The 27,718-nt window shown below is 38.4% G+C and overlaps 1 protein-coding gene across 5 annotated transcripts; it reads right to left on the reverse strand.

The window, feature by feature from the left end:
• On the reverse strand, positions 1-27,621 carry mecom (MDS1 and EVI1 complex locus). 5 transcript variants are annotated; one of them, XM_079387287.1, is made up of 16 exons: positions 27,198-27,616; positions 25,598-25,714; positions 20,953-21,055; positions 20,627-20,873; positions 20,200-20,347; positions 19,658-19,838; positions 14,850-16,251; positions 14,661-14,748; positions 13,051-13,077; positions 9,897-10,063; positions 9,422-9,499; positions 7,066-7,235; positions 6,764-6,908; positions 2,992-3,228; positions 2,735-2,906; positions 1-1,941 (listed from the first exon to the last, which is right to left on the reverse strand). In XM_079387287.1, the coding sequence occupies exons 3-16, from the start codon at positions 20,999-21,001 to the stop codon at positions 1,813-1,815; spliced, it is 3,240 nt and encodes a 1,079-aa protein (XP_079243413.1). In that variant the 5' UTR covers positions 21,002-21,055; positions 25,598-25,714; positions 27,198-27,616; the 3' UTR covers positions 1-1,812. The 5 variants fall into 5 exon arrangements, with proteins under 5 accessions (XP_079243413.1, XP_079243415.1, XP_079243414.1 ...); XM_079387289.1 differs by having other exon boundaries at positions 5-1,941; positions 7,078-7,235; positions 14,661-14,751; positions 19,682-19,838; positions 27,198-27,621; XM_079387288.1 differs by having other exon boundaries at positions 5-1,941; positions 7,078-7,235; positions 19,658-19,835; positions 27,198-27,620.
• Between the last annotated feature and the right edge of the window lie 97 nt (positions 27,622-27,718).

The following is a 27,718-nucleotide window of genomic DNA, read 5'->3' on the forward strand; positions in this document are numbered from 1 at the left end:
GGTGTGAGAGTGCACAGTCCGCCCACATAGGAGTTTTTTTTTTATTTCTCAGTAACTCCTCCCACAGTATTGAATTATAATGCAATACAGTTACATTGTAGAAAGCATTAAAACAGAAGTACCTCAACTCACTGATTACTTTAAAAAATGGGATTATAAACATCGACATAAAAAAAAACAAACAAAGTAAAATAGGATAAGATCTGGTCCATCACCTCGTGAGGATAAAGAAAATCTGGCATTTCTCCTAGGTTTGGCACATAAAATCAACATGGACCCAAACGTCACACAAGCTTGCAGACAACCATAGAAAATGTCAGGTACAGCTTGGACCAATCATGCGTTTTATGAAGAAATAATATCAGCTGTTTTTATTCTTCTTTCCTTTTTTTCTCTATTTTCTCATTTTTTTATATTTTACAGTTGAATCAATAAATTGTGATACAAAAAACCTAAGTAATATCTATATCATTTACCAGTTTTATTAGAAGTATAAGCTGTGATGGTACGTTTAATACTATCTGGCATTCAGACGTTTCTACAAACCCCAGTAGAGTCTCTTCCCCCAAAATTTTCAGTGAGAAATTCTTCATTTCAACACAAGGGGCGCTTGAGAGCAGTGCTATTCAGTAAACAAACTACAGTTTGCAGAGAAATAAATACAACTTTCAAGATACACAGCAATAACATTGACGACATCAACCAAGAAATTAAAGAGAGACAAAAACAAAGCAACAAACGACAAGGGGAAAAAAATAAACACAAGGAACCCATGATTGTCTATAAATGAAAGACACGAGGATGGTGTAGCTAAAGACTAGTATTCAGGCTATTTAGTGGTATGGTTCGCCAACTAATGGAAGAAGTTACTATGGAAATGATAGAATGCCCTTTACGCGAGTTCTACAGATTCAATTCTTAAACTATTTTTTTCAATTTAGAAAAAAAAATTCTAGTATTTTTTACAACCACTCTTCCATCTTAAAAAAAGAAACGAACTAAAAAGAGCATGTTTTTGTGGATTGAAGGTAATGCAGTGCTTTAATTGGACAGAACTTGAAAACAGTCACCGTCTCGCTCCTTACACCTATTTTTTTTTTTACAAGCAGCGTCAGTGAGCGGTCTAAAGGTCACACCTTTTATGTGTATCTGTTTACGTTTTCAAATTCACAAACTCCTGGAGAATATCTTAAAAGAGAAACACTAACCCCACAACCCCTCGCATATCTTTGTAAACTTGTACGTTTCTGTACAAGACCAAAAATAATGTTTGAAAAACACACATGGTTGTTTTGCGTGTCTGTATTTGCGTTTATTTGTGTTTGTGATGGCGGTAATTCTAAAGATATTTACAGGCCGGTAAGCGGTTGTGCCTGAATAGTCTGCGATCACATTTGTCTTGTGGAAGACTCTTATTTGTTACTCTTAGTAACCATCGGTTTTAGCGGACACCGACGTTTCATTAGCAATCTCAAAAACTGTTCACCAGCTGCCACTGCTGTGCAAAACATTGGAACTTGACAGAATAAATACAATTATTTTTACATCTTACTACTATTGTCATCATCGTCTTCATCACCACCATCACAATTACTGACACTATTGTCATTCCCACTAATCAATAAGTCAATCAAACAGTCAGTCAATCATTTGTTGATGTATGTGGGACAGTGAGCTGCTATGCACAGGATCTGGGTGTGTGTGGTGGAAGTGATTGAGGATTTGGGCACTTGTGCAGGTGTGAGTGTGGACCAGGGACTCTGGCGGTAGTCTAACACAATGTTAAGTTAGGTCACATGGTACATGGGCGTGTCATACGTGACTGAGAGACTGAATGGCGCTGGGTTCTGCAGCGCGGGCCAAGCTGTGCCACATCGGGGCATTATGGGTCGACGAATGGAGTGGATCATTATCAGCTAGGGACAGCATCATAGCATATGCCTAAAAAAGGAGAGACATACAGTTACAAATACACCAACTAAATTCACAGAAAATATATTTGATAAAAAGAATGATATATTCAATATATTTAATATATAAACATATTTAATAATAATATTAATGATGCTATTATTATTGTTATTAATAATAATGAATAAAATAATGTAAATTTTAGTACACAAATTGCATTAATGAAAAATGTGTTACTACTTGTTATGATGAATTATTATTATTAATAATAACTTATTTACTAATAATAGCAACAATAATAATAAAACACAAACAACAATAATAATAACACTAAAATAAAATATTAATAATTCTAAAAGTAATTTATTTAAAGTTTTTAAAAAAACGTATTATTATCGATTACTAAATAATTCATTATTATTAATTAATATTAATAATAACACAAAAATAAGTTATTTATTGAAAGTATTTTTTTTAAATATTCATTTAATATTTTTACAAATATTTTTCAGTAATAATATTGTCATTTATATCAATAATACAATTAATAAAATAATCAAATAATGTTAATTATAAAACACAAACGATCATGGACATTTTGATAACTGTTATTATTAAAAATACTTTATCTACAACTACTACTACTAATTGTTGTTTTTATTATTATTCATAACACTGAAATAAAATATTAGTATTTAAATAAGTAATTTATTTTAAAATAATATAAAATAATAATAAAAATGAATATTTTTCTGAATTGATATTATTTTGAAAAAGTAGTTTTAAAAAGATCGTTTTAGTTTTGTGCTCTATAAGGTTATACCTGTGATTTAGATTTCCTGTATAGAGGCTGCTTGATGCCCTCTTGCAGGTGGGCGGGGCCAAAGCTGGTGACATCACTGTCGCTGAGGTCTCCATCCTCCATACTAAAGTGACGGATGTGATCCAGCGTGGAGAAACTGCTGTGATCTTCATCGTCCTCATCCTCATTAAACCTGCAAACGATGTAGAGATTATTTTTAGAAGATTAATTTACAGCCACACAATAAATGAGTATAAACAAGTTCTTTATCCACATACCTGCGTGGCGAGGATTTGCTATTCATCTCCAGATCATCTGGTCCCTCGAAATCGATGTCATCGTTTATGTCGTGATCCAAACTGCTGGGCACGCCGTCCTCGCTGGGTTTCCTGACACTGTCACTATGCTCCGCCTCCTCTTCTTCTGCTCCGAGCTCCTCCCCTTCTTCTTCGTCCAGGTCACGCGACCCTTGACCAGGCAGGGCTTTGTCGCCATCAAAATGACTGCCGTTTAGCCTACGGAGAACAAAGAAAATCATTTGTAATGACATTATGCAGGCATGAATTTTTGACTGATACACCGATCCCTGATTACAGAAAGAAAATCATTTAGCGCTGAAACCAAGTTCTGTTTGCCTCGAAAAAATAAACCACCTTAAAAAGCAGAACCACATGCCCACGCTTTCTAAATGAGAGGAAATGCTCAAAGAAAGAAGGCGAGTGTGTTGGAGAAAGAGACTGTTTGTCATCAGTTATGAGGGCCCCTGGTTGGCAGAAACGGGCCGCCCATCGGCAGGGCACTTAGACAGCAGGCTTCTACACTTCCTCTCACTTATTTTCAACTCTCTCTCTCACTCAAACAGCTCACATCTCCTCTTTCCCTAGTTTATTTTCTTCTTTATCTCCAATTCATCTAATAGGCCAAATATTTAGCTGACAGCCCATTTGGTGAGTGGAGAGAAGGAGCTGCCAAAGTAGCCATTTCCCCACTGAGACAGAGGCCAGCTATCCAAACTCACACACACACACACACACACACACACACACACACACACACACACACGCACACGCACACACACACACACAAATATACGCCAGCCAAAGGAGCCATATTAAGGTTGATTCACTCGTTTTGTCCTGATTCCACTATTTCCTTCCACTATTTTATCTTAAAATAGCAACTTCCCATCTGAAGTTTAAAAACTATCTATCTGTCTATCCATCCATCCATCATTGGGGAGTAACTAGTTACATGTAATGGAATTATGTAATTTAATTACAAAATAAATGGGTTACACTTTATTTTAAGGTGTCCTTGTTACAGTGTAATTATACATTTAAGTACTGAGTAATATTTATTAACTAGAAGTACTTTCTGTAGGGTTAGGGTTAGGATTTGGTTTAGGGTTACTTGCATGTAATTATGCATAAGTTATTGTTATTAAGTACATGTATTGTGTAACAAGGACACCTTAAAATAGAGTGTTACCAATAAATGTAAATGTAATCTGTTACAGTTACTGAGAAAAATGAGTAATTAAATTACAGTTACTTCTGAAAATTATAACGATTACTAAAGGGGGTTACATCTGAATATTTTTTTACACACATTTGATTGATTTCTTTCCAAAATTGCATTGACTGCTCTAAAACCAATGTTTCAGGAGTTTAGGACACAGAATAGGACTTATTTGATAACTTATTTTATTTTATTTCCCGTTTGGGTTTGTGTATGCTTTGCATTTTAAATTGCAAGTGTCTATTTACACTAAGTGCAAATAGCCCATCTTGTTGGCAAAGGCTATTTACACCAACTCCGCCCACTAACGTGTGGTTGGGTTAGTTAACATTAAAAAAAAAAGCAAGTTTAACATCAGTTTCAATGGCGTAGATGGTAAGGCGCATGCTTTTTGACGCGAGCGACCCGAGTTCGATCCCACCTTTTGCCAAACATTTTTTCTCCCTTTTCAAATCTCATATCGCATCAGAAAGGCATTTATTTTCAATAAAAATTAAGGAAATAATCAAAAAGTTGAAAATAAAGTATTGGGTAGGGTTAGGGTAGGTGTAGGGAGGGCTTTATTGTCCCAATAAGGTGGCATCCATTTAATAAATTTGAATTAAAATGATAATTTACACTCAGTACGTTATTATTGCGTACTGTTTTATAATGTACTACAATACTGAGGTGCATATAATTGCCACTATTTGCAATAAGTAGTATAAATAGCAGAAAATCTTGCTATTTTAACATAGTGTAAATAGAATCCATCGCTAAAAATATGCTATTTGCACTTGGTGCAAATAGCCGCTGCCTTTAAATTAACAGTTTTTTCCCTAGGTATTGTTGTATGCCATTGTTTCCTGTCGTAGCTATGCAAAGATTCGATTTCAATAACAGTATAATAGCTATTAAACAATCATACTTATGAATTTAAATCTGTATTTAACCTCAGAACAATCTCAAAGTAAAAAGAAGTGCTAAAGTCTGATTGCTCTGCTTTAAAATTTAATTATTATAATCTTAATTAAAGTGATGAAGGATTTTGAAAGACTCACAGTTACCAGTTTGGAGTACAACTGTAGGGTTAACCCTGCCTGGTTTAAATGTTTGAAAATGATTAACAGTTTAGAAAAATTATGAAAAAATTTAGAAATGTAATCAAAAAGTAATCAAATGTAATCAGCTACATTACTTTAAGCAATTAAAATAGTTAAAGTACTTGTTGCATTTTAAATATGGTAACGTTACATTTCCAGAGTAAACTTCCCAACACTGCATATGTCTATCCATCTGTCCAAACATCCATTCATCTATCCATCTATCTATGTTCTTATTGCATATCAACAATCTTCATTAGAAATCTGGGACAAAGTTGATACTTAAGTGAAACATAACTTGAGAACTCCATTGACTTTGAGCAATTACATGTTTCCTCTAGGTTTCATCTCTCACCACTATCTATTTAATTTACATCTACATAGCCCTTTTCACATCTCTGATAATCCCCGAAATCACCTTCTTTCATCACTCCGCACCCTGCTAATACCTTAAGAGAGGGAACGAGAGAACGAAAGAAGCAGCGAGCGTGATGATGAAAACAGATCGGCTAATTAGAGAGAGCTGTGGTAATTTGTGGAGGATAAAGTATCTATCAGGAGCAGTCACTCTGACAGGAAACATTCAGCGACCTCTGACCTCCTCTCCCACACCTACTTCCTGTTCACAAACACATGTTGGGACCAGATGTGGGACGCGTGCAAACACACACACAGCCGATGCTGTAATGACTCTAGGATCTTTTTAATGAAACAATGAAGAAATCAAAAAACGAAAGCATGTAAGATCTTTATCTGTCACACACACGGATGACCAGGTCAAACATTTAAACCGTCATCCAACCTGATGATCACTGCTGGGAAATGATCAGTGATAATTATCATATGCAGATGGCAAAATTCATGTACGCAGCCAAAAGTCAACAGAGCTCTGCACGCGCTCGCAATCGGCCAATCAGTAATCACGTCCTGCTGGAGACCTGCCCTAATCTTTGCTCTTAAAAACTGCAGGCGACAGGCTAATGATTAACAACCGCACAGAATATATGTACGCACACAGATACGTTCACATGTGCTGAGATACCCGCCCGCTCCTTTCATGTGATGCTATTCACTCAGAGGTGAGGGTTAATGAATAAGGCATGAGAAGTGTTGTGTTCAGTAATGTTTGTGTATAATAACCTCCAATCTGCCTGAGGCAACTAGTGCCAACTGATGACTGACAGCCTAATGGACACTCCATTTACGTGTGAGTTTGCGTGTGTGCGTGAGCCCACACATGACTGGGAGTAATGTGAATATCTAAAATTTTACATAGAAGCTCAGTCTGTGGACTTTGGACATACACTGATTTGACAGACAGACAGAACATATGCGTTACCCACTAAGCCAAGGCTCTGATGATGAGTGAGCTGTTTCACCCCCAAAAAAGTTGGATTTTTGTATGAACTGTGTATTTATTAGTGTAAATGAGGAAGAAGACTGTGTTTACCCTTCCTCGGAGTGTGACGGAGAAGTGGCGTTCCGTGCTGTGTTACTGATGAAGTTTCGTATTTCGTTAAAATACGAGTCTTCCTTGTCTTCCAAGATGGCACTGCCACTGTCCAGCTCTGAACGGGGAGACGACATTGCCGTGCCTACGCGTAAAAACAACACATATTAGTATAATTTAGGTGTATTAATGTAAATATTAAATAACCAACAGCTGCTAATAAGGTTATTTACAAATGCTAAACATTAAAATGGGTGTTTTTTTTAATGAATTATATATATTTTTTATATGAGTATGGATACCTGATAAATTACCGTTCTCGTGCTTTTTGAGGTGCCGGTCCAGGTTGGTTTGTTGCCCGAAGCATCGGTCACAAAGGTGGCATTTGAAGGGTTTCTCTTTATTATGGATGTTACGGATGTGACGCTGAAGATTTGACGAAATACTGAACGAACGATCGCAGTACTTACATCTGTGGACACACAGACACATATGAACATAATTAGACCATACAGTATTTACAATATACAGACACAGGGAATCAAACTCTCTCGTGTTATCCGTCTTGGATACACGCAGGGTCCTAAACACATGATTGAGTGGTCATGAACTCTTTGTCTCTAATCTTTGGCCAACTCAGTAACACTCAAACTCTCTCGTCCACATCCTCCCTCTGCTCTGAAAATGACTGCATGTGCCAAGTCTCTTCACGCAGAATTATCTGTATGATTACGTGATCATATCTTCCCCTCCACCATAGAGTTGTGCACAAAACTGTGTCTACCAGGAACCTGTTATCTCTCCCTCTCTCTCCGTCTTGCCCCCTCCGCATGTAACAGAAAAAAAATGAAATTAAATTGCAGTTAAAGGCTGATCACCGGCTCGTTTAAAGTGCTGCCAGCACGAGGAGATTGAGGCTATCTGGAAAGTAACACAGCCCTGTACAAACCTCCCCTGTGGTCAGACGGACCACAAACGCAGTGTGTGCGCATGCCTGTTTCTGTGCAGTATTTTAAAACTCTCTGAAAGAGTCTGAGCCCCAAACACGGGCCTAATTACCCAGCTGCCTTTGCTGGCCTGCAGCTGTACGGCACTCATCACCTTCATTATTCATACACACTTCCTTCAGTCTCCCTTGTATGTCTGTCCTTTTCTCTCTTGGACTTTACCTCACACTTACCCAGTGACAATAACTGTGTAATATCAAATAATAATAATAAAATAAAAATAAAAATTATATATATATATATATATATATATATATATATACATATATATACACAGGTGCATCTTAAAAAATTAGAATATTATTAAAAAAAAAAATTTGTAACTTATTTATATCCTATATTCATTACATGTAAAGTAAAACATTTAAAATGTTTTTGAAACCACAATAATGGGGAAGACTGCTGACTTGGCAATGGCCCAGAAGACAATCATTGACACCCTCCACAAAGAGGGTAAATCACAGAAGGTCATTACTGAAAGGGGTGGCTGTTAAATGCAAAGTTGACTAGAAGGAAGAAATTGGGTAGTCAAAGGTGCACAAGCAACAGGGATGACCACAAGCTTGAGAATGCTGTCAAGCAAAGCCGATTCAAACACTTGGGAGAGCTTCAAAAGGAGTGGACTGAAGCTGGAGTCAGTGCATCAAGAGTCACCACGCTCAGACGTCTTCAGGAAAAGGGCTAGCAAGCCACGTCTGAACCAGAGACAATGTCAGAAGTGTCTTATCTGGGCTGTGGAGAAAAAGAACTGGACTGTTGCTCAGTGGTCCAAAGTACTCTTTTCAGATAAAAGTAAATTTTGCATTTCATTTGGAAATCAAGGTCTGGAGTCTGGAGGAAGACTGGAGAGGCACAGAATCCAAGCTGCTTGAAGTCCAGTGTAAAGTTTCTGAAGTCAGTGATGATTTGGGGTGCCGTGACGTCTGCTGGCGTTGGTCCATTGTGCTTTATCAAGTCCAAAGTCAATGCAGGAGATACCAGGAGATTTTGGAGCACTTTATGCTTCCATCTGCTGACAAGCTTTATGGAGATGCTGATTTCCTTTTCCAGCAGGACTTTAGCACCTGCCCACAGTGCCAAAACCACTTCCAAGTGGTTTGCTGACCATGATATTACTGTGCTTGATTGGCCAACCAACATGCCTGACTTGAACCCCATATGGAATCTATGGTATATTTTCAAGAGAAAGATGAGAAACAGTCGATCCAACAATCCAGACGAGCTGAAGGCTCAATAGTGCCTCAGCAGTGCCACAGGCTGATCGCTTCCATGCTACACCTCATTGATGCTGGAGTTTGTGCTAAAGGATCCCCAACCAAGCATTGAGTGCATAAATGAACATACATTAAAGAACTTGAACTTTTCTGTTTTGCAAATCCTTTTTTTGATTGATCTTAGGAAATATTATATTTTGAGATACTGGATTTTTGACTTTCATGAGCTGTAAGCTCTAATCATCAAAATAAAAATAAAAACTTTTAAAATGTTTTAGTTTACATGTAATGCATTTAGAATATGCAAGTTTCACTTTTTCAAATAAGTTACAAAAAAAATAATTAAACTGATGTGCTACAATGCTATTTGCTGAGTATGTGAATAATTGATTACATCAAACAGTATTAGTGTGTGTGGGTGTGTGAGAGAGTGTCACCTGTAAGGCTGCTCTCCTGTGTGTGTCCGTAGATGTCTTGTAAGGTTGGCTGAGCGTGGGAATATCTTGCCACAGTATCTATAGGGGAAGGAAACAGATCTCCAGGAACAATACTCAGCAATACACACACACACACACACTTCCCAAAAACACCCTGCATTCCACATTCAGTGATGTCAACACTCATTAAACTTCAAACAAATGTTTACTTAAACATCTTATTAATGAAACAACAAGAAAACAAACAAAAGTTATAATAAATATTATTTATTATACTCTAGTTCATCTAATTAATTAAGGGTGTCTCATTATATCGTTATTACCAATAATTGTAATATTTATAAAATTAAATACTGATATTGTGTTAATACTACTCAAAGTTCAAGATGAATTTGACTGATAGCATTGTATTTTTTTGTGTTAACAAAGATATGGTCTGTGCTAGGAGGAACTGAGTGTTCATCGACATTGTTACCTGCAGGTGTAGCGCTCTTTGCCTTTGCGTAACAGTGTCTCAGGAAGGGTGGTGGGTGGAGCCCGGAAGTCAAACATGGAGGGAACGGAACGCATGATGTCACCACCGTCTGGCTTCAAAGAGCCGAAGGATTCCAGCTTTTCGGCCATGTTTTCAATCGCCGACATCTGCAAGAGAGAGGAAAGTTTTATTATCTCACTGTGAGGTCTTTAAAAACACACATCCCCACTGTGTTACTCGTATTTATTGATGTGGAGTTGCATTCTACCACAAATGTGCGGGGAAAAAAGCCGACCGTGAACTTTCACTCTCTGATAATAGTGTGAAATGCTTTCGCTGATCTGTAATGTCCAATATTGGCGCACAAACTCAACTAACAATGCACGTTATAAGATGGACCACACATGTGCACACACTCAGAGATTCATGTGGATAAGAACCGCTGCCAATTTACTAATTTAGCCTAACAGTTGCTTTCATCAGAAATGGACACACTCTCAAAGGGGATAGAGCTACATGTGTTCGTCAGCCAAAGAATGAGAACAACATAAGGCCTGAATGTGTGTGTGTGTGTGTGTGTGAGGCATGCTGAAGAGCAGGAGTGATTCATGTCCTATGTTGGCCATAAAGCATTCAGTGCACAATATGAGCAGACAGCACATTCGTCAATATGAAAGATGTTGACATTACTGATCAAGGCTGAGACAGCAGTAATAATGATATCATAGGAAGGAGAGGGAGGGGACGGAGCTGGGGGAGGGAGGGCCGGGGGGTCCCTGTAGGCGAGCGGGCCTATCAACCGCAGCGCAACAGTGAGGGTTTTCAGAAAACAGCGTGGATTTGCATTATTTCATGTGTGTATTGAATTTTCCCCTTTACTTATTTTGGGTTTTGGTGACAAATCAATCCTGCTTCACAGTGAAGGACACACACAGATATGCATACATAAACACACAAAGAAATGTCTGTTTCCTTCTGCAGAAGATATTTTTAAGAAACAAAGACAGCAATGGAGAGTCAATGGGAACTTCTGTATCCCAATCCAAAGTCAAAGTCAAGTAATCTGTTCTGTTATGTAAGAATGAAGTATAAACAAATGGTTGTTGACATACAAGTAAACTGAATGTGGATGACACAGGATGAATCTTGGAAGCATTTGATGAAAAATATTGATGAGAGTTCACAGAGAGTTCCTTGACATTATTTTGCAGATATTAGATGTTTTGCATTTTTTTTCTTAGAAGAAACATCAATGAAAGAATGAAAGAAAGAAAGATGATACGTATTAGGTGAAAGGAGAGGACAAAGAAAGGGGTACCCGAAAGAGAGACTGAAAGATCGACATGAGATAATTCAGACATTTGATGAGGAATGACAGCTGGGAGTTAAAGTTCTCCATTGGAACGTCAGGCTCACATCCTCTGGGAGGATGTGAAGTGTCAGAGCTGTTTGATTAGGGATACCCCAACTCTCTCTCCCAATCTCCATAAATCACAGACACAGACAGAGAGAAGGAGGGACAGATAGAAGTGTTTCTAATCAACTACTGTCATATCTAGATTATGTGCTGTCTCTACTAATGCTAGGCTAACACTGTATTAGCATTTCCAACTCAACAAAACAGTCATTTTTCACTTATCTGCCTGACCACTAAACCACAGCACTCATAGGCCTTGAGCGAGCATGTTTATCTAGTGATCTCATTAATCTCTAAATGAGAACACAAAATACTCTCTCTCTCAATGAGATTGAATGCAGACCAAATGGAGACTTTTGCTCACATTTCCTACTTCTAGGATTTAGCTCCAAAGAAAAATACACCAGTAATTTCATGTAACTACAATATCGCAAACTGTCCTCAGATTTGACCAAATAGCATAGCGTGCAATTAAAAGTCAGTTTTAATGAGCTCAAATCGTTCTCATCACATACGTCCAAGACCAAATGATCTGTACTAGCTATCGAAATTAGTTTTATAGCTCTATGACCTTACTGCATGTCAACAATTGGCTCATTTGTGTCTATTTATCTAAACATCAGAGAAACGAAGTTACATGAAACATAACTCATTAAATCTTCCGAGCTATAAAAGCACAATAAAACATTGCTCCAGGCCAGAGGTTTTGTCCACAAAGTATGTGTAGGTCAAAAATACACACACACACACACACACACACTTTATAGCCAGTTTGATTGGTATTTGAAGTCTAAACATATTACCATAGATTGGTATCTCTATGATTGCTGTAACAACTAAGTCCAAAGAAATCTGTGATCGGCAGCGATTGGACTTCCTGAATTGCTAAGTAGTCTTCACCCTCTCTGTGGTAGGGCAGCTGCTGAGTTGCCCATTCTCAGTAGTGTGTGTCTGAGAGGGCCTTCATTAGCAAGAGCTTTTTCAATTGTTGATCTTATCAGGGTACCAGATGTCTTGGGTTTGGAAACCCCCCTTGTGCTATCACACACACACACTCTCAGAGCAGGCCCCAGAGAGACTGTTACCCCTCCAGTGATGCAATGCCGTACGGGAGTGTCGCCACCCCAAATCAGAGCCGTGGTCTGTTAGTCTCTCTGTGTAAATAATCACGTTCACTCACACTGACTGCATTATCAGGGGTAGCCATCAGAAATAACAACTGTTCTGTCTGGTTAACACACACACTGGCACACAAGAGTGGAGACATGCGTGCACGAAATGACACATGAATTCAAAAGACATTTCTTCAATGTTTAACCAGAGAGCATTTCATTTTAAAGCTAGCTGTGTGTTTTTATATTATTTAGAAAATCAACTGTGCTGTTTGATGGTACTAAAATACAAAAAAATGAATGAATCACTCATCATGCATTGAACAGATCACGCAAAAAGCGTAAAAGGGTGGGTGTTTACTGACTATATATGGATCTTCTCTGAATGGAAATGACTTTGGACCAGATTTAGCGGTTTTAGGTGTGATTTGATCCATGCATTTATTTGTTTGAGCCATGCATTACATCTAGCATGTCATGCTAATAGTGAACTACATTGTGGGTACATGTGTATTGCAGAAGTTAGGGGTGTGTGAGTAGCATGTAAGTATTAAGTGTGTGTGTGTGTGTGTGTGTGTGTGTGTGGGGTGAAAGCACATGAATGACTCGGTTTGGAGTAACTTACCCATGTTCTCTGATCAGGCATGCGAAACTGGGGGCAGGACAGAAGGGAAACAGCAAATCAAAATCAAGAATCAGACTGATCATGTGTGATTATGCAATATGATGTTTAGTAAAGGTTAATGTCCCACACTTGATTGACTGAATTTATTTTATTTTATGCAGTATTTATCTAATTTTTTGTGCTACCATTTTCTGGGGTAATAGAAGAAAAATGTGATTAGGAAAATCAACTGTATTTTTCATTTATTGCTAATTATTTATCATCAATTATTATACAGATTAAAAAAATAAAAACAAATATTTAGTAAAATATGAAAATATGAATATAATAAATATAACTATTTAAAAAAAAATCCCCCTCAATCCACTTGATCTCCCAGTGTCTGAACTGTTCTCTACTGCTTAGCATCGTACTAATACAGTAGATTTAAAACTGCACTTCCCATAATACATCTGTGTTGTCAATAGCATCCCTGGTGCTGATTAGAGAGTCCAGTGAGCATAGTGCAACAACGTGGATGCTGATAGGTCACCTCATTAGGCAGTGTGTCAGGGACATATGGATATTATCTTGCGCAGACACAAAGCATACACAGGGCATAAATCAGGCCAATGAAACAGCCCATAAAACACTGTCCTGAAACAGCCAATAAAACACTACACCAGTAAACGTCTATGAGTGTGTTTCAGTGTCTATATGTGTACCAGACATGTGTGTGTGTGGGTTTATATGAGAACTATGTATTCTTTTTACAGAACACTGATAGCGAACATACAATGACATAAAGCAGACATGGTACTTAATACACACTAATGAGACACTCAGGCACAGAACCACACACTTACATTCTGACAAAATCACTCATTCCAGATTTACAATAAACACACACACACACACACACACTTATACAAAGTCTCCATCCAGGGATATGGGTCAGTGTCTGGCTCTGGCAGTTTAACTGGGTATCATATTGTGACATCATAATCAAAGACACCTACACAGAGACATGTCACAAAACTCCCACCCTGTCTGAATATCACATCTGGACCTGATTACTCAGTAAAAGAACCACATGGAGGAACATGGGAGTCGCTATGCTAATGCTAAAACACTAGGGCCCTGTAAAGCTACTGCCAACATACTGTAGCTATTACATCAATACTAGCGTCAAAGGAGATATTTTGTCAATAGTAGAAATTGCATTCAACGGGACAAGTAATGTTATGTCAGCATTTAAAATTGCTTTGAATTTGGTTAATGTGCTGAACTTATTTTAAAACAGCTGTAAGCAGTTTCTGCACTATTAGTGGCACTAAACCAAATTAGTTTATTGCAAAAATAATCATGTTATTGTGAGTAAAGTAAGATGTGTGACAATTCTGCACACCACCTTTTTGTACCAATGGTGGGAACTACAAAAGAAAGCATTCAAACTGGTCATGCAGTACTTTTTATTTGCATTTGAGTCTGGAACAGCTTTCATGAACACTGACTGCAGAAGCACAGAAAGAGGCAATTCAAAGTAGGCTAATGATTTGTGCAGGACAGCAGGGACAAGGTGATAAAATTAAATGGTGTTAGCAGTGGGAAAATATTTTGATGAATCTCACCTGTGGGTGGAAGAGAAATCCAGGAGCGGGCCGCATATACTTGTCCTTGAGGACTTTGAAAGGATCGTTCATCTTTCTCTTCTCAACCCTGCTGATGTTAAACTTCTATCAGTTCTCATGGTAAGTTTAACCAAACCAAGTCAATTCCATTCTGCTAAGAGAGTAGGAAGGACATGTGATTGACAGTACCTGTAAATGGGATCCATGAAGAAAGGTGTAGGTCTTGCGTGTTGGAGGGACGGATCGGCCTTGGGTGGCTCCGGTTCCACCCTCTCCTCTCCAAAGACAGGGTTCTTTTTTAATTCCTCCCCTCTTACACTCTTTCTTCGGCTTCGTCCACCGAGACTCAGGTCCAGCGGTTGATCCTGGTTGGCTGATTGTACATGTGAGGCTTCCGGTTTCAAAGGGGCGCAGGTGGCGGCAAGACGTTCTTCCTTCCGTTTGGTGGTGAGGTCAAAAGGTGATTCAGCATTTCTGCCATGAAATTTTTTACCCTCAACCGGAGGGCTTTCTGGCTCCCCTTTGTGGCCTGGAGGTCTAAGTTGCTCCCTTTCTGGGAAAGGATAGACTGATGGAGAGAAGGCAGGAAAGAAAGACAGAGGGAACATGGAAGGGTACGGCAATGCCCCAACTTTTTTATCTTGCAGGCCAGAAAGTCCAGTAGAACCAAAGTATTTCTCAGCAATGGAGGCAATTGCCTTGATTGAATCATTAACGGCACCAGAAACAGCTGTTTGCTCGTCCAAAGATGGTGGGAGGAGCCCCGGCACAGGGAAGTCTTTTCCGTTATTGGTATTGCTACTACTACTGGAGCTGACAAGAGTCGGGCTTTGGGCATCGTTGAACCCGCTGGACTTCCTTTTCGGGCCTTTCCCGTTCTCACGCACTCGCACCCGTTCCCGGTCGCTTTCTGCTTCGCTGTCCAACTCTGAACCTGAAGTGCTTTCCAGCTCACTCCCGCTCGGAGTGCTGACGTCGTCTAGATCGCTACTCTCCGACTGGTCGCTCATCTTCCCGCCGTGCCTTGGTTTGGAGACGGATCCTTCCCTTTGATGCTCCACGCTCTCGCTCTCCCCGTTGAATGAATCCTTGCGTAAACTCTTCAAGAGGTCATGTGACCCAGAGATGGGTGAAGACAGCAGCGGACTTTTTCTTAGTTCACTGCTTGGAGGGCCGTTAATGGGTGACGTGGATTGGATTAGAGGGGGCCGGTGGTAAAGTCCTGATGGGAAAAGTCCTGGAAAACTGAATGGGAATGCCGGAGGGGCTGCTGGGAATGTCAGACCACCATGGTGCCGGTTCGTCCCAAAATAGTCTGCTAAACCAGGACTCCCATGGCTCATTCCAGCCAGTGCGGATTTGTCCAGGCCAGGGGTGCCAGGGAGGGCCATGCCCTGGGCAAAAAACCCTCCCGCAGCAGCAGCAAAATGGTTTTTACCCTCGCAGAAGCGCCGATGCTTGTTTAGGGACGACGTGGTGCTAAACATCTGGCCACAGTCTTTGCACTTGATCTGAGTGCGACAGTCCGCGTGCATGCGCTTGTGGCGGCACAGATTGGAGAACTGCGTGTAAGATTTGTGGCAGACCTCACCTAGGGACAGTGAGACATGGACATATGCCGTAAATCAATGGTCAGTTTAGGCATGCCACACAAACATTCATTCACAAAACAAACAAAAATGCAGGATAAGCAAGGATGGCAGACAAAAGAATGCAATGTCAAATGCAGGTGCACACACACACACACACACACACACACATACACACACAGACAAGGACATCACAATGGCTCTATTTTAAGCGTGAGAAGGAAACAGAGTTGAATGAATCCTCTCCCGCAGGTCCGTTCCCATGGACCGAGCGACGTCTCTGTCTATCACACACACACACACACACACACACACATACACACACACACACACACACACACACAGACATCTCACATCATTACACACTGTTCAGTCGTCAAACAACATTCTTAACACTCATGATGAATCCTAAACTCTTGCTGTCCATGTCACTGCACACACACTCCGTCCTCACAGCAGTGTATACAGTTAAATCCCTAACGCACACTCTGAAAGTGATAAAAGCACCCTATACATTACCAGTCTAACACCTCTAGTGTGAAATGGAGCCTTTTAACTACTCGCATTTCTCATCATAATCACATATCCTATTGCAAACGTGATGTTTTCAAAATTTATGGAATCTAGCAGGTGGTTTTGCTAATCCCTGTCGGATTGCATGAGGTGTGAGGTGCGGAATTAGAGGATGTTCTACCATGATGTGTGTTTATAGAGTCGGTCACTCAAACAGACTAATCAAGAGATGGGATGTAAATATTAGTGCAGGGTAAAAACAGGATAGACAGGAATGATAATTCCATCATTGTTACTTACACTCACGTTGTTACTCTTTCTTCTGTGGAACACAAATAAGATATTCTGAAGAACTCTTTTTGTCAGTGGGGTTTAAATCCACACTGGACCCCACTGACTTTTATTGTATGGACACTGTATATTGTACTTTTTCTTTTGAAATGCTTTCAGTTTGGAACAACACAAGGGTGAGTAAATGATGGAAATTAAATTTTTGGTGAACTATCACTTTAAGAGTTCGTGGTGGGTTTTTCTGTACACACACATACTGCTTGGATATCATACATTCAGGAAGCACAGCAGACACACGCACATACATTGCTTATATAATTGTGAACAACTGGACACACTCGGAGGAACAGGTGTGAAATTTGGGCCGTGTATGAGGGAAGATCTGTGGGCACTTCAGAGCGCTGTTTTGTCAGGTCTTATTAAACTGTAAAGAAATATTATAAACACATTCCGCAGCCAGTAGTAAAATGAATGTGTATGAGTGTTTTTGTAAAAGGGAGATTTTCTCTTTTAGTTTAGAATAATTAACAATATTTTTGTCAATGTTTTTTTTCAGTAATAAGTCCAGAATTAAGTATATGAACACATATATGCAAACAAAGACACTTGTGAGTTTATGGCTCTGTTTCAAAACCTAGTGAGCATCCTAACTGAGATGAAACCTCATAAGCAACAAATCTGAGTACAATTTGACTCAAATATATATATATATATTTATATTATATTTTATCATTACTTTTCAGTACTGAATTGAAATGAATGTTAACAAAGGATAAAAATACGACTGAATAAGACTCACTTGGTTACAGAGCGTACCGGTATATTTGCCTGTGTATGCATCAAAGTGCATGTGTGTGGTGTAGTTCGGTGTGTGTGTTTGTGTGTTGTTGCGAGGTCATTAAGTGTTGTTAGCTGTGCTTGTTCAAATGCTGATTGCTGTAAATGGCTGTGTGTTAGTCTCTGTATGAGTCGGCCTGCATGTGGTAGTGATTTTCCTGGAATGGCCAGAGTTAGCAAGCTAGTTACTGTCTGATATGTGGTGGCGGTGGGGGGAATGTCTACACAAGCTGTGTGGGATCAGCACTTCGAGGGTCAATGCATGAAGTTCAATCGTGCAAAGTTCAGAGGGCACAGTACGATTTTAGACGTTTAAATCGTTATGAGGGGCAAGTGAGCTCTTTATGCATGATGAGATTAAGAATTGAGGTCGGAGGTCAGAGGTCATGCATTGAAATTGAGAGTGCAGAGGTGGTGTACTGACATGCATTGTAAGGAAATGTAGGGTAAAGTGAGCGTTCCAGAAGACTGATAGGATTATAAGAACATAATTATGTTGGTATGTACTGTATAATATTTTCAGTAACATTTACTCTAGATTTGTCCAAGAATCAGATGTTGGAAATCATCACACACCACAGCACAAATGAAGTGTACACATGGACAGAGACAGCACACTTACAACCACAAAAACATGCACAGTCAATAAATACAGTATGTCAAACATAACAGCCTGCAAAAAAGGCAGTTTTAGGTTATAGCAAATAAACACAGAATAACACTTTTTTTAAAAAATAAAGTATTAGTTAGTTCTGTCAAACATTTAATCCCAATTAATTGCATTCAAAATAGAAGTTTTTGTTCACATAATATATGTGTGTGTACTGTGTATATTTATTATGTTTGTATAAATACACACACATGCATGTATATATATTTGGAAAATATTTACATGTATATTTATATTATATATAAATATGTTAAATATATAAACATAACATATTTTTCTTAAATATATACATGCATGTGTGTGTATTTACATATACATAATAAATATAAACAGTACACTCACATATGTTATGTTATTTTGGATGTGATTAATCGCGATTAACCGTTTGACAGCACTAGTATTAACATATTAATTAAAGATTAATATTAACATTTATTAGATGCAAATAATAATAATAAACAATTACACACTAATATTAATAATAATACTAATATCAATATAATTTTCAGTTATTGCTCTTCAGTACCTCATGTTAAAGACAACATCAAAACTGACCCTATTTTAATTCTTAACACATATTTCTGTTCTTATTGTGCATGATTTATTAGTGTACGTTTTTATAAAAAAACAACAACTCTTCTCTGACTGCCACTTTTCCCAATCCAATAAATCCCAGGTCAGTACAAAAGTATTTTTTCTACCTGAATATTAATTTTTTCTGTGAAATGTGACACATTTTAGAAGTAAAATGGGTTGCAAATGCTGTTTAATGTTGACTTTAAAACGTGCAAGATAGGGATTATAGACCGATTTGAAATTAACATAAATGCTGGATAACCCAGGCCAACTGGAGAGCTCCACCAATCTTTCAAAAACATTTTAAAAACAGACTTTAAAAAACTCAAATCTATTTATGTTTATTCATTTGGTGGATCCAAAGCGAGTTACAGTGCATTGAAGGTATACTTGTCTTTAAATACCAGTTGAGGCATCCAATCTAGAATCAAAAATTCAAAATTTGGCGAGAATTTCAAAAGGATGCTGGAGCTCTCCAGCTCTGCAGTGTGGTGTTCAGAGTAGAAAGCATGCGGACTTACATATGAAGGGTCTGAGTGACTTACATATGAAGGGCTTGACGGAAGAGTGGATGTGTTTGTGTTGTTTAAGGCCCGAGGAGGTGGCGAAGGTCTTGCCGCAGTCGGGGCAGGCGTGAGCTCTCGCCCCCACGTGCTGAGAGCGAATGTGCCTCTGCAAGTTACTGGGGTCTGTGAACACCTGCTGGGTAAAGAGAGAGAGATATAGGGACAAAGTTTACATACACAGCCTATAGATAGCAGGAATCATATTGGAGTAGATCTCAAGTGAATCTTGAATCAATCTGAAAGTATCAGAACTGATTATTCTACAAAAGTAAACAATAATGTTATAGGTTCATGCTTATGAATTAGCTCTAACTGGACATAAAACCTTTGAAGTCAACAACAAAAAATGTTCTCCATTTAGTTAGTTGCTTTTTTAAAAATTGCATTTTTTACAGGTTTTCCATGATAGAATTATTGTTGAGTTTGAGGTAACAGAAGGTGTGTTACAGTAAGAGATGCCTGTTTTTCACACGTCTTTTCTAATGTCTGGACTCTACCTTTGAGCAGTTTTCACATTCATAATTCTTGCCGCTGTCATGTGACATCTGGTGGCGAATCAGGTTTGATTTCCAGTTGAAGGCCTTCGGACACTGATCACATTTATATTCCCTCTCATCGGAGTGAGACAGAGAGTGAGTGTCCAGACTGAGAAAGACAGAAAAAGAGAAAGACAGAATTATCAGATTTTAATGTGTTTTGGTATAAAATAAAATAGCGGTTTTAAAATTAAATAAAACAAAACAGCAGTGTTTTATAATAAAATAAAACAAAATAAAACAGCAGTGTTTTAAAATAAAACTAAATAAAACAAAACAACAGTTTTAAAATAAAATAAAACTAAATAAAACAGAAGTGTTTTAAAATGAAATAAAACAAAACAGCAGTGTTTTAAAATAAAATAAAATAAAACAGCAATGTTCTAACCTCTGGGCATCAGGAAAGACCTGCTCACACTCCTTACACTCCTGCGGGGAGTGGGGTAAGTTCAGGGGGTGAGTGTGTAAGTGCAGCGGGTCAAGATCAGGATCGTCTGCGGCGCTGGGCAAACCCTGCTTAGACAGCTTGAATCCGGAGGAAGGCAGGGTACCGCACGCATGCTTCTGATGGTCCAACAGCTCCGAACCAGACTCAAAGTTCAGGTCACAGTCCTCACAACGGTATTGACGCTCCTCTGCAGGACAACAGAATGAGTGAGTTTGCAAGCGAGCGAGTTTGTGTGTGTGTTTGTGTACGTATGAGTGCAAACTCACCGTGTATGTCTGGAGCCATGGTCTCACATGAAAAATCCTCAGCCTTCATGAACAGTAAGAGTTCCTCACCCGGCTGGACCTCTCGGACCACACGGTAAAAGATCTAGAGAGAGAGAGACAGATGTTTAACATGGGACAGAATACTGATACACTACTATTTAATTTATTTTAAAGAAAAGATATTCAGCAAGGATGTATTAAATTGATCAGTAAATTCATTAAAAGTTTCAAAAGTTTCTATAAAAAAAAAAAATGAAAAAATATTCTTTGTTAATATTAATGAGCCAAGTTGTTCGAAAACATATCGTGTTCAAAATAAACTTTTTGATGAATGACTATCTAATAAACAAACAAACTCGATAAACTTTACATTATTAACAAATCAGATTTTAGTGTCGGTTCAGTATTTTATTTTATCACAATTACTTTTTATTTTATTTTACAGATCCTCAGGATTTTCCAAATGGTGGAGCGGTCTGTATTTTCAGGAGCATGTGAAATAAAAAAATAAATGATTTCAAATGACAATACATTTTGATGGACAAACAATGATGGGAACCTGAGCTTGAGCGTGTGTGTGTTTGAAAGAAACAGTGTTAAAGAATCCGAATGGAGACCTATCTGTTTGACTCACACACACTTCCTGCGTGAACACAATAGGTAGTGGGAGAAACAGTTGTGTTATTTGGATGGTGTTATTTTTGGCAAGCCTTGAAGGCATTAGACAGCTCACTTCCTGTTCAGTCTGGTGGTGTCATTTGAGCATTCTTATTAGAGATGTCACACAATCAAACAGACATGCACAAAAACTCCTGATAATATGATAAAGGCTACAGAGAGGTGGAGACCCCTTGGAAACGCCATGGTCATTATGTGTGTGTGTGTACAAGACCCAGCAGGCCACGGGGGACACGGAGGGACCGAGTCCTGCCCTATTGTTTAACAGGAGAATACAGGGAACTAGCAGGACCCTCAAGACAACATGAGAACGGAGTCTCTCACACGCTTTCACGGCCCGTCTACCCCTTCTGGTGCCTTCCTGCAGATCTCTGATATCTTGTACTTGTAATGTCACAGCCGACCCTCTTTCTGTGTGTGTGTGTGTTTATCGCACACACTCACGCACAAAGACAGGGAGCAAAGGACCACAATAATATTGTGAGTACGAGACAAAGGCAGAGTTGTTCAAATGCGGTGTGAGGGGCCGTGGGGTGAATGATATGGGCACACACACTCATACAACTTGTTGGCCGGGGACTCAGCAGGCCAGCCAATGCTCAGAGATCAGGAGAGTTTACTGGGCATCACTCCTGGCAACCCATCCTGGGCTGTGCTCTGCTTCTTCAGTGCCACGGGTGAGTGCCAACCTGCGAGTCTTTTCAGATGCCACAGAAGTGTGTGTGTTTAAATGCATGCACACGCTCACACACACTGTTCTGAGGATGAATGCTTATTATCAGGAGGACTTTTGAGTGGTAACCACAACAGTACGTTATATATCAGGATGAGTAAGACCATGTTACTACAGCTAGACAATATTGACCACAGAAGTTAGCTAGATCTAAATAATTCACTCTGGATGTTTAAAAAAGCAAAATAAAATGATAAAATATTAATATCTACCTACAGTGTAAAAGAATATAAAAAATGCATTAAAAATATATAGTACATGTACTACAACTAACTATTAAATAAATCCATGGACGTTTCCAAAGGTAAAAATAAATAAATAAATAAATGTGTTCTAAAATTAAATTAAATAAAATAAGAAATAAGAAATACTCACTCACTCCCTGGATGCTCTCAAAGGTAAAAATAAAGGAAGTATATGCATATAAATATATATATAGAAGTGAAAATAGATGAAAATGATCAAATGTAATATAATGTAATAAAATACAGTATAATACAAAAACAGTAACTATACTAAAAGCACATAAATAAATTACAAACACACACACACACACACACACACAACTCGGAATTTTCCAAAAGAAATTAATAACAATAAAAATAAATAAATATAAAAATAAATAATCATTTTTACAGTATGTCCTACGGAAACGAGTGAGTGTGTCTGGGTTAGGATGTCTGGCAGTTTCAGGTTAACTGGTGAAGTGAAGGTTGTAAACTTGTAAACTTTCAGTTCTTATAGTAACAGATTGAGTCAACTGAGTCTACCTTAAACACACAGTCAACAAAGCAGGCCTCTACCATACCTAGACCTCAATGTACATGGAGAAATAATATTACACTAATATGACCAATTTTGACCCATACCGAACGACAGAAGACAAATCCTTAAACATTTATCATCAGGGCTGATCTTTCCAAGACTTTAAGATACACAGGCAATTGCACTTGACTTTGAGGGCACTGAGAAGTGCACTAGATAACCGTTACCTTGACTTCAGGGATTACTGAAGCAAACAGCGCAACACTTTCCTCTCCAAGTAAGAGAGGTCACTTCATCTACAAGCACCACACACACACACACACACACACACACACACAGACTCACATAGCTCGGCTCTATTGTGTAAGTGTCTATGAGAAACGGATGTTAGTCGACTGATGTCCTGATAAACAGGTCCATTAGATCCTTCGTTCAGCACTGTAGGAATGAAAAACACTCTCACACTGACCAACGCCTCACACTGAAATCCCCCTTTCGCCTTCCCCAGGTCCAGTGAAAAGGTGACGAGTGATAAACTGGAATAATCAGACAATTAGCATTCCTTGTGACCAAGTCGATCAATATCTGTCCAGCCATGGATTTTCTTCCTGTTAATTGTTCTAGGTAACACTTTAACTAAGAATATTTAAGCGTTAAATAGCTTAACCGAAATGACGAATCTAGTGTTTTATTTCATGCTAATTTTCCGCTTTTCAATTTTAAATATCTATTTAAGCATTAAACAGCAACATGATTAAAATTCATGCTACAATTTTGTAATTTTTTCTAGATAACATCTTAAAGAATAAAGGAAAGCTGTAAGCGAAAAAAGTGTGAGATCGGAAAAAGAAGAGCACATTCCTTCACCTCCACGCAGCCAAACTCTATTCTTTATGAAAGCTGATAACGGTCAGTCTTTTGTATCTCTCTCTCCAGGTTTTGTCGCTATAAGGAGGTACAGCATGATTATAAAAACATGTGGGATGCCGGAAGCCATAAAGTCTAAGCCCAACTCTTTGTTATGACAAGGTGTCATAGATTAACAATTATGGCCCATATCATAATGCTGTGTCTGAACAGTTTCTCTTCCTCTCTGTCTTTTCCAGTTTCTCTTTATGTAAACCTTTAGAAAAGTAAAATATTTGGAAAATCTAGACCTCTCAGCCATCACATTGTCCTGCTTTCTCATCATTCACGTACTGGTCAAACATCAAAAACACACTTTAGATTGAGAAACGTTTTGATTTGATTCTTCTAGTGGATCTCACTTTGCAAAGTTGAATATAGAAAATACAATTGGCCTGTTTAACATGAGAATGAATCCTCAGCATACGTCATTTCACTTGAAAAGGCCGACTGGTGCTTTGAGAGTTCTTTGTTATCTGTAGACAGGCAAATAGTAAATTAATTTCATAATCACTGAATATCTCACTGTGTGATTTGGATGTTCAGTAGGGTGTGATATCTCCAAAATAATCCTGATAGCATCAACTGATGGCATGATTATTGTTTTGATAGATTTAGCTTGCTGCGCTGTGTAGTGTTTCAAGAAAGCACAACAAAACTTCAACTCAACCCAATCCAACCCAGCTAAAATCCAGATCAATGCAGTCTGGATTAAATCCAGTCCATCTATTCTAATCTCGGTTTACTCCAGTCTGGTCTAATTTGCTCTAACTAATCATAACTAATTTAGTTTAACTCAGTTTGCCTCATTTTAATTTATTTCAGTCCAACTTAAGTTAAATCTTAAATTTTAATTAAATCCAGCTCAATTTGACTTAACTTTATTTAACTCAGTTTAATCCAGTACAACTCAACTCAATTTAATCTCAGTTCAAATCAGACCAACTCAACTCAATTTAAAATATAACTTAATTTAGTCAAACTCAGTTCAGTATAGCTCAGTGAATCCAGTTTATCTTAATCCAGCTACTCAGTTTCTCTTCAAATATGGATTTAAAACTTTAAAAGTTGCCTTTTAAACACAAAAATGACAAACTAACCTCACAGAATTGGTTTAACCTTTTAAGGAAGAAAATAAAAAGTAAACAGTAACATTTTGTGGTGTGTAAAACACTGTGAATAAAAGCTGTAAATTTATGGAAGTGACTCATTCTCTTTGTCTTCTCTCACTCTTTTAGTTTCTTTCTAACTGTCTTTCACTCCATAAGGATTCAGGAATTTGTCGTCCCTCATATCTGAGTGCAAAGATACAAAATGTGTGATTATCATCATGCTTGACCGAGAGAGTGCGTGTGTGTGTGTGTGTGTGTGTGTGATCCTGGCCTGTGGTCCTTCACGCTGCAGCCAAGATACAAAAGACCAAAACACAAAAACACAGCGAGACAACACATACAACTAGAACGAGAATGCAGAAGGAAGCAGAATCACCTTTAAACACTTCATTATGTCGGCCATGCAGGTGCTTTGAGTGTGTGTGTGTGTGTGTGTGTGTTCTCCACGTACCTGCTCATGTATCTGGCAGGCTGTGAGGTTGTGTTGGTGGGTGGATGGAGAGATCTGGACGTGCCTTAGCCAGCTCCTGCTATCACACACGCTCCCATCCAAACATGTCTGCTCGCTCTGAGAGAGAAAGAGAAGAGAGAGAAAGATCAGTCTTTGATCTTGAACTTTCACAGATTACTGTGCAGTGACTAAAATCTCATGCCACCCACTGAGCCTTGGAAAACAGTGATACAGATAAGTCTTACTTATCAACACACACACACTCTGACAACATCATCTTCACAAACTTCACTTCTCTCCCTCTCTCACAGACTCTTCACCTTTGCTTTTTAGTCTTCAAGCGAATGTCACAAACAAAACAACATTCTTAACTTCATCTTAAACATCATCTAGTGGCTCAGCTCGCTGGTATCTGTTCAAGTAAGTTTTACACATCAACACCACAGTGATTTTTTGCATTTGGTGAAGTATTGTTTTGTGAAACAGGCCTTAAAAAATAAATATAATTTATACATTTTAATACCTAGTTGGTAGTTCTTTAGTTTTTCAGCAAATATCCATAGCAAACAATTTAAAGGTTTTACAATACATTTAAAATGCAAATTTGAACGTAAAAAGGAAATGCTAGGGTTATAAATTGCAGAGTTGCATGCAAACCAAATGATTTAGCAAAGACAAAATTATTTAACAAAGACACAGACTTCCACGTCTGCCCAGTAACAGTCTTCACATCACTACATTTTCTGCCAAAACTCTGGAAACAAAAATAACGGGGTTTTATCTTTCACAGAGCTGCCAAACTACCCTTACAATCCGTGCAAACTTTCTCTCTCGCTCTTTCCGTGATGTGAAACAAATATGAACATTAACGGATAAAAACAGGAGGATTGCATTTAAGTGCAAACTAAACATTTCTTTTATATTTAGGCTTTGAGTTTATGTAGTTCGAAGCCAAACAAATCCACCGCGCGCAAACTCACCCCTCATCCTCTCTTTTTTAAAAGAAATATAAAAACAAATAATCGGTGTTAAAATAAATAGATAAAAACTAAATGTCAGAAAATAAACATTTCAGTGCATTTCAATGGTGTAGAAATATATTGTTAAAACAATGTGTTTGGTAGAAAAAGAAAAAAATTTTTATTACTAGGCTACAAACTAAACTCATTTGTCAGCTGTAATAAGTTTCAGTTTTATTTTCTATTGTTTTTTGATGAGAACCCATCTGCTACTTTTATTGAACAAAATTCGTTTCATTTGGAAAACGATGCATACAATTGTTTAAAACAAAAATAAAACGTGAAATATCGCTCAGAAAATAAGTTTTCTAAGAAAATTATAAATAAAAGGCAGTACAATGTTACTCAGCAAAAAAAAAAAAAAAAAATACTACAAAAGTACAAAATCTATAGATAAATAATAAATAAGTAAAAAGATGTTAGCGACACACAATGCATTTAAGCGTTACGCTTCAGAGCAAAGAACCAAAGTTCGATACAATTAAACAAGTTCAAAGGTTAAGGATGAATGGCCTTTTATTTGACCATTAATTCGCGGCTTGTCAGAGAGAAACGTTGATATAAGAACATAAACCGCCTACCTTAAGAACCCCACGGAAATCTCACTGGAAGAATGAATCAATGAAACACAACAGCCCCGAATGAAGCTTGTAGGCGACCGCGGTGTTTTGCGGCATGTATCCCGTGTCTCTTGATGAAGAAAAAAATCGCTGTCTCTCTCCTCTCGGTTTGCTCTTATCAAGCGGACGACACGCTAAATTTCCCCGCGGACAAAAACTTTGTCCAACTTCAGTTCGTTCCTCCGCGAATCGTGCGGCTGAAAGTCCCCAGGTGTCGCTCTGTGTGTCTGGAGGTTTTATTCACTGTCCCTCTTCCTGGCATCGGATCGCAAGTGAAAGAGTGTGAAAAAGAAACAGAAGGACGGCGAGGATCGTCCACCTTCACTGATCTGAACGTGTAGGAGTGTCTCTGTCTGTCCCGTTCCAGTGGATCCTCTCTTGTCCCATGCGAGGGAGATGCGCTGAGGAGGAGGAGGAGGAGGAGGAGGGGGGACCTGTCTGTCCACCGGTCGGAAGTTGCGCGAGGCTCCCCCACGCTCTCG

The sequence above is a fragment of the Barbus barbus genome, assembly GCF_936440315.1.
Source record: "Barbus barbus genome assembly, chromosome: 31".
NCBI classification, from domain to species: domain Eukaryota; kingdom Metazoa; phylum Chordata; class Actinopteri; order Cypriniformes; family Cyprinidae; genus Barbus; species Barbus barbus.

What these genes read in the sequence shown, in the direction of transcription:
- mecom (XM_079387286.1), bottom strand. Translation starts at nt 21,001, where the DNA reads ATGAAGGCTGAGGATTTTTCATGTGAGACCATGGCTCCAGACATACAC. An exon ending in GTCTTTCCTGATGCCCAGAG is followed by an intron (nt 20,348 to 20,626) that starts GTTAGAACATTG and finishes TGTCTTTCTCAG; the next exon opens with TCTGGACACTCACTCTCTGT. An exon ending in GATTTCTCTTCCACCCACAG is followed by an intron (nt 13,078 to 14,660) that starts GTGAGATTCATC and finishes TCCTGCCCCCAG; the next exon opens with TTTCGCATGCCTGATCAGAG.